At 35.6% G+C, this 11,037-nt stretch overlaps 1 protein-coding gene across 1 annotated transcript in view; it reads left to right on the plus strand.

The window, feature by feature from the left end:
* MUC19 (mucin 19, oligomeric) overlaps window positions 1-9,669 on the plus strand; it is a 106,217-nt gene extending 96,548 nt beyond the window's left edge. Inside the window, exons 74-81 of the mRNA XM_045062664.1 lie at window positions 2,142-2,171; window positions 4,274-4,305; window positions 4,392-4,554; window positions 4,900-4,937; window positions 6,748-6,858; window positions 7,848-7,887; window positions 8,535-8,643; window positions 9,310-9,669. Coding sequence (XP_044918599.1) covers window positions 2,142-2,171; window positions 4,274-4,305; window positions 4,392-4,554; window positions 4,900-4,937; window positions 6,748-6,858; window positions 7,848-7,887; window positions 8,535-8,643; window positions 9,310-9,493 — 707 coding nt within the window. The 3' untranslated portion in view covers window positions 9,494-9,669. The remainder of the gene's footprint in view (window positions 1-2,141; window positions 2,172-4,273; window positions 4,306-4,391; window positions 4,555-4,899; window positions 4,938-6,747; window positions 6,859-7,847; window positions 7,888-8,534; window positions 8,644-9,309) is intronic.
* Window positions 9,670-11,037: the final 1,368 nt, after the last annotated feature.

Consider the following 11,037-nt stretch of genomic DNA (forward strand, 5'->3'; position numbering starts at 1 on the left):
CAAAAATATCAATAAAATAAAGTCCTTGCTATTTTATTACTTTTGTGTATTTGTAGGTAGATTATTATGCGCACAGATACTATCATTACAGTATATTTAAAGCTAACCCCCAAACATGTATAATCATTATGGTCCCAGTTGTATAGTGAGAATAGAATATTAATTTCTGCTTATTAGTTGGTAATGTTGAGTGAAGGCATCAGAAAGGAGATGACTGAGTTTAATATTGGCTGGGGTGAAGAGGGAATTCCTGCCAACCAGCCATGAGAAGACAGAGACATGTGATATCATGAATGAGTTCAGGAATCAGCCAGGTATGGGTCATGAATGTATGAGGTTCAGGGGATAAATGAGATTGGAAAGTAGAAGCAAGTTCAAAAAAACCTTATTTCTAAATTTAAATGAGACTTTATCCATATACTAAATGGGATCCCCTTAAGGATTTTGTCAAGAGGATGAGATGATCAGAAAGATGTTTTATAGAATTGACTCTGACAGCAATGTGGAGATTAGGAGATTGTTCTTTATGGCTCCTCTTACAAATGTCTTCAATGAACCCTTGGAATTCTGATCAGGGAAGATTTTCTGCTGTATTTATCCCTAATAGGACACTTCTCTCTCTGGTTGCTGTTTTCTGCTAATCTGTTAAGCATTTATAATTGGGGATTAGTTTAGCCTCCCTCAGTTAAAAGAGACATTTGATCCCCAAGCTCCCACATCTTTAATTTCCCTTCTGTTTCTTCTGCCCCTATTGGTTGTTGTGGCCCCTTTACCTCAACATGTAACAATTTTAAGTTCTTTCAAATATTCTAGGCTGGCCTTTTGCTTGGTGGGTAGAATTAAAATATTAATTTGATTTTTTAGAAGTTTGGAAATACAATTTGAACTTTTTGAGTGAATTGTTGGGTTGACCAAAATATGTGATATGTGAAGACTTAAAAAGAAACATATGGCCAGCTTACGCCATCTGGTGCAGGTGGAGATGGAATAAGATTGAAATATTTCAGGAAGTTAAAAAGAGGATAAAAGTTCTTAAAGGATTAAAACTAGATTACTAATAACACATTTTCCTATACCTGAATTATCCTTTTCCTTTTTGAATGCATATTTTACTGTCCTTTTAATAGGAGGTGTCTGCCAAAAAAAATCAAGGAGTAGTTTACCTTGATATTTTCTCATTTCTCCTCTAGGCTCCCATTTTCCCCTCCCATTCAAATTTGAGGTCCAAAGGGATTTTTCTCTAAGGTGCAATTTGAAATGCCATGAGGAGCAGAAAAGGAAAGTGTCATAGACTCTGGGTCTTGAGTTCTTTCTTGTCTAGCAAGAAAATGGGACCCAGGATTAAAATGTAGGAGATGACTAATGTCCGGGAGAAGACAAGAGCCCCAATTAAGGGTCCTTGATCTATTTTCATTAGGATCGGAAGGCTTACAAACATGGTGATGGACATGCACAAAGGGATAATGAAACTGTCAACATTAACTCATGGACATGAGGGAAAGGGGGTTTTGAAAATATGCGGGGTTAGGGGTTTGGGTTAGTACAAAACAAAATCCTGGTGCCAGGAGGTCAGGCAGAAGGTTGTTTACAGCAGAGGTGAGGCACCACCTCTGTTTAACTAAACTGGTCTAGGGGACAGGAAAGAGCACTTAACCTCAGGGTCAGCCTTTCTTTTGTTAATTAGCTCCCTCTGGGAGAACTATGTTGCTCTGGGCAACTTCCCCTTTGCCCTATTTACCTGTTTACCTAATTTGTTCCTTCCTTCCTGTGAAAGCAGCTTTCTGCTATAGTACTAAGTTGGGGGGTGTTTCTGCCCTGAGTACCTAATCTTGTTTACCTCATATACCTTTGCTCCATGTTGGGGCCTCTGCCCTGCCCTCTCCATACCTATTTACCTAATCTTGTTTACCCAAACTTGGGTGTGAGTGAGCATCCTGTGGCTTTGTAATTCTTTATGCCTTGTTAACTCATCAGTGCAGGCTCAGGGAATGCCTAAGCTTATTCCCCACAGGAAGGTAGACAGAAATAAGTCTGTAAGACTAGCAATGTAGCCAATTATTTTCAGTTATTAGATAACTATTTTACCCCGAAACAATTTCAATAACTTTAGAGGCTAACATGAGGTGCCTGTTTTCACACAGGATGTCCAGCATCACTTCCACCACCTCCAGGTAAGAATACTTCCACTCAAGGGGCACCTGAATGGCTTAGTCAGTAAAGCCTCTGACTTCAGCTTGGGCAATGATCTCATGGTTTGTGAGTTCAAGCCCTGCATTGGGCTCTGCACTGACAGTGTGGAACCTGTTTGGGATTCTCTCTCCCTCTTTCTGCCCCTCTGCTGCATGCATTCGCTCTCTCTCAAAATAAATAAACAAACTTAAAAAAACAAGAATACTTCTACTTGAAAATCAGCCATTCTACATTAATGGTTCTTCTTGTAAATCAAATATCAGAGGTCATGCCTATGAAAGTTGCTAGCTGTGGAAATGTTTTAGAATAGGAAAACTGGAAATGGAGGAATTTAGCTTTTATTCACCAAATACATAGCAAATGGTAGTCTGTTTTCTCATCCACAGACTAATGCAGCCAAACCAAACAAATACCTCTTGTTACTTACTCAAAATAGAGTTTACTTACTAAATAAAGTGTTTTATTTAATTATATGATAGCGTCATCAAAAAATTGTCATCAAAAAATTGTTTAAAAAATAGTATTTTTTGAAACCAGATAATTCCAGATTTTTTGAGGAGTAAGGGAAATTAAAGTTAACCAAAGTTCGATAATTTTAGAGGATTTTGAGTCCCCACTGTTCTCCAGCCAATGTGATGTGCTTTTTAGAAAGTGACAGAAGTTATCCGCCCCCTCCCCAAAAAGAAAATAATTCTCTAATCTTAGGATATAGTGGAAGAAGGGATATTTTTTAAAGAAAAACAGTTTTCATTTAAGGCTGAAAATAAATTCCACAATAAAAAAGACTTGAAATATGTATTATATAGAGAGCACATATTATCTGTCATGTATATATTACATATATTGTATACTTTGGAGGAATCTTTAGGTATTTCACTACAGAATTGGAATTTGAGAGGAACATGTAGGCTAGTCCAGGGCATGTAAATGAGAGAATGAGACTAAGTTGGGAAGATAGATTGGAGCCACATGTGGCAGACCTCAGAAGCTAGAATGCTGAAATTAGGTATTTATTTTATAAGTCTATTAGGGGCCATCCAAAGTTTTTAACCAAGGCAAAGATGAGGTGAAAACTAGGCATTAGAAAAACTGTTCTACCTGTGGTATAGAGAATTGATTGGATCAGGAAGAAATCTGAGTCAGAGTTACCCCTGGAAAAGCCCACATATGCTAGATTAAAGATAACAACATCCTGGAGTAGTACTGTAGCAAGTACAACCAGGAAAGGAAGGGAATGAAGTAAAGATGAAGATACAGAATTTTGCAGTCAATTGGGTGCCAAGTGATGAAATGGAAGGAATCAAAATGACTCCTAAGTTTTAAGCTCAAATAATTGAAAGAATACTTTGGTTCTCAATAGGAAGAAGTCAGTTTAGATGAGAAACTGGTTTTAGGGGCAAGATGATATAATCTGTTTTGTGCTTATTGAGTTTGAGGGTCTCAATAATGCCATTTATTAGGTCTGCAATGCTATTTATTAGGCCAAGGGAAACCTGGGCCCATAGTTTAGAAGAGATGTCTGTACTGGAGCTACAAGTTTGAGAGTCATCCACTTGACATTACAGTGGATACTGGAGATAGAAGAAAAGTACCAGGAAAGGACAGAGACAATGAGAAGGAAGAGAAAAAGTTGCTAATAAAGAAAGGAATTTCAGAGTGTTGAATTTGAAGGGAGGAGAACATTTTCAAGAAGGTGAGAGTTAAAAATGTCAGCAATTGTAGGGAACTTGAAAAACTGATAAAGGGCCTTAGGGACTGGTAATTACAAAGTCTTGGTGACTTGCAGGGTATGGAAGCAGAAGTCAGACTGTAAAACAGTAAGTAAAACAACAGTCATAAGATTTATTGACCACTGCCAGCAGAAATTAGTAATTAACCTGTGCTGGGATTGTAAAGTAGGAAATATCTATACTCATTAGAGACAGTTTGCTCAAAGTAGGTGGATGTGATTTACCCACCTGAAGGCACCATGCAATTCTCCATAATTCTGTTTTTCTGTATTGGCCACCTGGTGGTTATCTATGTATAACAGATGGTTCTATTTTGCCAAATTTAATTACCTTTTATCATCTCATGTTAACAGTTTGTCATGGTCCGCTGGGAGAAGAGAAATCTGTAAGTACACACTTTGTCTCTACTTTAATCCAATTGCTGTCATTCCTGTATCTGAATAGAAGTCTGAACTTGGTTTGTGTCTGTAGCCTGGAGATATATGGACTGCCAATTGCCACAAATGCACCTGTACTGATGCAAAGGCTGTAGACTGTAAACCCAAGGAGTGCCCTTCTGCACCCACATGCAAAACTGGAGAGAGGCTTGTAAAGTTCAAAGCTGATGATTCCTGCTGTGAAATTGGATACTGTGGTGTGTATTCACAATACATTATTTGAATTGAATAGTTGTTTACTTATTCACATATTCAACAGATATTCATTGAGCTTCTAATATGTGTTAAACTCCATGCTAGAGGAGTGTGATAAATAAAACAGAATCATACTTGATCTCTTAAAACTCACTATCTTTGGAGTGGGGGAAACCTAGAATTAATAATTATGAATATAATGAGTTTATTAAAGGGAGATGATGGTGTTGTGGGAAGAAACATTTTAATTGGTTGATAAATATGATTCCATATGCAATTTCTGGTTTATAAATAAAAACAGAATTATAATGTTTATTTTAGGGTAAAATAATGTATTTATTTTTCAGAACCAAGAACGTGCTTATTTAACAATACTGAGTATAAGGTAAGGCTGTTTTTACTTTAAAATATTTTTATTTATATAATTATGAATAAATGTAGGCTTTTTCAGTTTATAATTTGAAAAAATCATTGCTAATGGTGGAGCAGAATCTGTTCATTTTTCCCCCCTATATTCACTTCAAAAGGAGCATCAAATGTAACACTCAGCATGGCTCGCTTCAAAGGAGGAAAATGTACTTGATCATTAACTACCTAACTTCTGAATACAATTTCCCAGGGGTCTGACCAGATGGAGAAGGCACACTCTGTGACATTCAAATCAATGAACAGAGTTAAACTGTAATTATAGCCAGAAATATCAGATGGCCAACCTGTCAGAGATCAAATGAAAAACCCCAAAAGACTGGAACCCCATTATGTGAATATAACAACACGTATATTCAGGGCTAGATTTTGACAAGTGACTTGGCATTTTGGAAAGTAATTTAACTTTTTAAAAAAGGTACCAGGAAGCCATAAAACCCACATGGTTCTCAAATTGATAATCCTTTTGAGCTGGTGATACTAAATATTAAGAGTCTAGCATAAAATCTATGTGGTATGTTAAGAAATATATAAAACAGAGCTGATGAGTGTTTTAACTTATTTATCATGTTCACATTTCTGTCTTGGTTTCTTAATTTTTGGTTTCCAAAGGTAATGTGATTTGAGAATCTATTCTAGTTTTTTTTCTTAGTTTATTTATTTATTTTAAATGTTTATTTATTTGGTTTGAAAGAGAGACAGTGTAAGGAGGGAGGGGCAGAGAGAGAGAAGAGAGAGAGAATACCAAACAGGTTCTATGGCATCAGCATGGAGCCCGATATGAGGCTCGAGCTCATGAACCATGAGATCATGACCAGAGCCCAAATCAAGATTGGATGCTTAACAGACTGAGACACCCAGGTACCCCATTTTATTTTTATTTTGAGAGAGAGAGAGTGAGTAGAGTGGCGTGGAAGGGGGGCAGAAAGAGGGAGAGACAGAATCACAAACAGGCTCCGGACTGTCAGCTCAGAGCCCAATGCAGGGCTTGAACTCACAAACCATGAGATCGTGACCTGAGTTGAGATCAAGATTCAGATGCTTAACCAACTGAGCCATCTAGGTGCCCCATAGAATCTATGCAAGTTTTTAAACATAAAATATGATGATGTTTAAAGAACAAAGGAAAAGTTTTACCTCTAACCATTTGTATGTAAAATAGTTGAAATAATAAAATTCCAGTTTATCAGAAAGTTCATTTTGCAGTTTGAAATAAATATAATTTCCCAAACTGGCATTTGAATTTCGAACATAAATTATTTTTAAAGCAATCCAGAGAACTTTACAAGTATACAAGCAGAAGTAGAGGTAGGATGTCTCGTGGGATATATCATTTGTTATCATTTATCATTTGTAGTAATCTGATAAAACTATTTTTTGCCAATTTTTCTACTTAGATTACTTCTTTTCCCTAAAATTTAGAGCATAACAATTGGTTGATTTCCTGTTATCATAATACAACCTTTCTTGAAAATATTTTTAAAATATAATACAGTGACTGAGTAGGTGAATAGAATATGTGAATTTTCACTTGAGGATTCAGAATCTTGACTCACAATCTGTGCTCTCAAGGAGGCATATTGATGTATTCATCGAAGTAGACAGCTTTTAACTCACTTTTCTTAAATATTAATTAGTGACTGAAGGTACCTCTGGAAATTCACTTAACAATCTGAATTTGAATTTTTTTTTACAGATTTTTATTTTCAACCTCAACAAGAAATCAAGATGAATAACTCCTTTCTTCTTTCTTCCTCTCTGCCTCCCAGATTGGTGCTTCCTTTGATGACCCCAGCAATCCATGCATCTCCTACTCCTGCCACAGCACTGGTTTCATCGCAGTGGTCCAGGACTGCCCAAAGCAGACCTGGTGTGCAGAAGTAAGTTATCTTCTTAAGTAATGATCAACAACATCCACTTCTTATGTTAAATATAAACACAATCTGTCTTCTTTCTCATTTGGAAAAGTCTGTCTGGCCAACAGACATAAATTTCTTATGGATTCCATTCCAGATCTGTTTCACACCTTTTATTGCCAAGTATATTTTTCATATCAAAGTTATATTTGCAGGCTCCGTGAAGCTTAATCTAGTGCTATTCTAGAAGAAGTATGTTACTTTAGAAAGCATTTTGCTACTTTTAAACAAACCAAAAAAAAAAAAAAAAAAAAAAACCCAAAACACACCAACCTTGTTTTTTTTTTTAAGGCTCATGGATTCGGGTTAATCATTTCTTATAAAAATACAAAGTTTTCATAAAATCACATTTAAGTGTACTTTTCAGCTCTTTATGCCACAGTCTTCATTTTTACTGTCCCCCACCATATGGTGAGGATTTTGTATTAGTAAATGCTAAGTTTTAAGCTTAAGTCTTAATTAAATTAGTTAATAAATGCTCACCAGTTCAAACTTAAGTAATTTTTCTTTCTGAAGATATAAGTGATAATATAGTTTAAAGTTTGATTTCAGTACTCCAATGTTGGATTTAAACATTTATTGAGTTTTAACGTGTAAGGTTAAAATCCTGTCTGTAAGAAACTTACAGTGTCTAGTAGTAATATCAGTATGAAAGTATTTTTCAATTAACATAAGGGAGGATTATTTTTTTACTTTCTTGCATGTTATTTTAAAGAAGACTTCATTTTAGATATTTTTTTCCCTTTCTCCCTACGGTTGAAAATTTTTAGTGTAAATATTCAGACTCATTTTTATTATTATGCTCTCTCATCCATGCTTCCTGGATCTGAGATCAGCATATTTATCTGTTCCATTTTCCCCTTTGTAATTTCAGTAAGTTCAGTAATGTTATATTATTTATAAAATAATACTTATGTTTTTAAGTCTTTTTTCTATTTCTCTTACCCCTGTAGGAAGACAGAGTCTATGATTCAAACAAATGTTGCTATACATGTAAGTAACATTAGGTTCCACATGTAGAGGAAATGTCAACAGTTAACAAAAATTTAGTGTTTCTTTAAAACAAAATGTCAGATCATGAATAGAAAGTCTCCTGTGTTTTTAACATAACAGGTCATCTAACCTTTATGCAGAAACTAACAATTGATATCTCTACGTTATGTATTATTATACTTTTTCGTGTTGGTTGAAACATTCTTCCCAGTAAAAAACAATGGTGTTTACAAGGAAGAAATTTGATTCTCATGGAAAAAAATATAGTTTGCTCTCTAATATAAGCAGGTTGTGTTGTAAACTGATACATTAGATAATAAGAATGGTCAACAATGAGAAATGGATGTCAGAAACAATCCATTCAGCTCCATCTTCCCTTCCCCCTTCTCTCCTCCCTTCCTCCTTGTTCCCTCCATCCTCTTTCTCCTATGATAATAATGATAGCACTAATGAAAAGATAACATTTATTAAACATAATTATTGAATACTAACCAGGTACCTTGTGCTGGGTGCTGAAGTAGTTAATCCCTTCAACAACACTATGAAGTATTTTTTGTTATGATTCTCCACTAAAGGTTCAGAAAACTGAGACTTAGCAATTGCTAATGTTAAACCTCATTTCTGGTTCTATTATCATTTTGTTTTAGGTAATACTAATTGTAGATCTTCACTTGTGAATGTGACTGTTAAGTACCGTGGTTGCCAGAAAAAACTTGAGATGGCAAGATGTGTAGGGGAATGTAAGAACACTGTCAGGTGAGTGTTTCTTTGAATGTGTACTGTGCATTAATTTTGTAACATTGTGGAGGAAATTAAGTTTTAAAAATTACATGGAACATTTTTTTACGTGAGAGCTAATGATCCAAACCTGATGAAACAAATATCTAAGACATTAAGATCTTAGAAATAAAATAAACATTTTCAACAGTAATGAATGGTTTTAAAGTAGCCTTCTAAATAAATCAAACCTAATACATTCATAGCAAGTGTATTTATTTTCACACAGTAATTACTGATAGTATTTAAGCAGATAGTCTTGCTTAAAAATGTGTTTTTAAACTGTCACTTGCATTTTAGACGTAATATATATTGTTTTTCCTTCATGAACACTTTCATGTGTAGATTGAAAATAATAATTTGGTATGAAGTTGTATATTTAAAAATATGTTTATATTTTTTCACCATAACATTCTAATTATAAGATTATAAATTTCCATTTTGGATTTCTTTTGTCTTACATACCAATTATCACTGATCCACGTCAGAAGTTCATGGTGAGGGGGAAATGCAAAGTATAGGTAAAGAATAAATTGGTTGGAAGGATTGCTAAATCGCTTAGACAATTATAATTTGAGCATTGATGTCAATTTGTTTCAGAAGATATCCCAAAAATATTTATTGCTGAATATTCTTTTCCTTTAGGTACAATTATCATATCTTTCAGCTGGCAAATTCATGTCTTTGCTGCCAAGAAGATAAGTACGAATTCCGGGAAATTTTTCTTGACTGTCCTAATGGCAGTACAATACCTTACAGATATAGGCACATCACGGCATGTTCTTGCTTAGATATGTGCAAACAGTCTACACTCCCAACAGTCAGTTAACGCCAATATCACCTTTCCAAGTATAACAGGCCAGGTATTTATTTTATAAATGCACAAAAATCACTAAAATAGAATAACTAAACATTTGTATCTCACTCAAAGTGTGAATTCTCATTCTGAGGCATTTTTTTCTCTTGTTGACTGGATGTGAAAAATAAATACAAGTTTTCAAGCAATTCATGAGCATATGTTTTTATTGATAATAATAAGAATGCTACAACTCAATGAGAAACTGAGTCATATCATGCCTCTCCAAAATGTTTTTTTTCTACTCTTTATCTCATGAAGCCATTATCCTATTGCGTCTTAAACTTAAATCCTATTAAACTTATTGAAACTATGTTTTTGTTCCCTTCCCCCACTTTTCTATGCCAATTACATCGCCCCTTTCATTCTATGACAACTTCTCTGCTTAGGACACCAGCAGCCTCAAAATTCTTTAAGTAGGGTCTGATATTGGGATGCCTGGGTGGCTCTGTCAGCTAAGTATCCAACTTTGGCTCAGGTCATGATCTAACGGTTCATGAGTTCAAGCCCTGACAGCTTGGAGCCTGGAGCCTGCTTTAGATTCTGTGACTCCCTCTCTCTCTGTCCCTCCCCCGCTCACACTTTGTTTCTGTCTCTCTAAAAAATAAATAAATAAAAAAGTAGGGTCTGATGCTATTTTCACTTTTTTTAAAGTTTTTTTTTTATGTTTATGTATTTTTGATAAAGTGAGAAACAAAGCACAAGTGGGGAAGAAGAAGAGAGAAGGAGACACAGAATCTAAAGCAGGATCCAGGCTCTGAGCTGTCAGCATAGATCCCGAGACAGGGCTTGAACCCATGAACTGTGAGATCCTGACCTGAGCCCAAGTCAGACGCTTATCCTATTGACCTACCCACACACCCATCACTCTTTCCCACTTAAAACATTTTTCTCGCTTTTTTTGTGACATCATTTTTTTAAAGATTTTATTTTTAAGTCATCTCTCCACCCAATGTGGGGCTCGAACTCACTATGCTGAGATCAAGAGTTGCACACTATTCCTACTGAGCCAGCTAGGTGCCCCACTGTGACATCAGTTTTAATAGTGCTCCTACATTTGTGGAGCTCCCAAGGCCCTTGACTTGCCCTCACTTTTGCCAGTCCTTCAAATTTCAATTCTCCAAAGTTTCATCATGTTCCTCTTCTCTTCTATTCATGCCCCTTGGATTATTTCATCAACGCAAGTAGTTGTGTTTATACACAAAGGAGGATTTCCAGTCTATGTCTCCTGCCCTCAGCTCTTCTCTGAATTACAGACACATGGATACAGCTCTGAATCCACACCTCTAGCTGGATGGTTTATAGATAGAACAAACTCGACAAGACTAAAACTGAACTAAGTGTCATTCCCCCTAACCCACTTCTGTCTTTGTATTTATATACCATTGAGGTAGTCAGCTAGAAGAAGTTGAGGTTTCGTAATGTCATGACTATCATCTTCAGTACATTCTACACACTTTGCTGCCCACACACATATCCTTCTTCCTATACATATATTTCTAAATGTGCCTTGCACA

The sequence above is a fragment of the Felis catus genome, chromosome B4, assembly GCF_018350175.1.
Source record: "Felis catus isolate Fca126 chromosome B4, F.catus_Fca126_mat1.0, whole genome shotgun sequence".
Lineage (NCBI taxonomy): Eukaryota > Metazoa > Chordata > Mammalia > Carnivora > Felidae > Felis > Felis catus.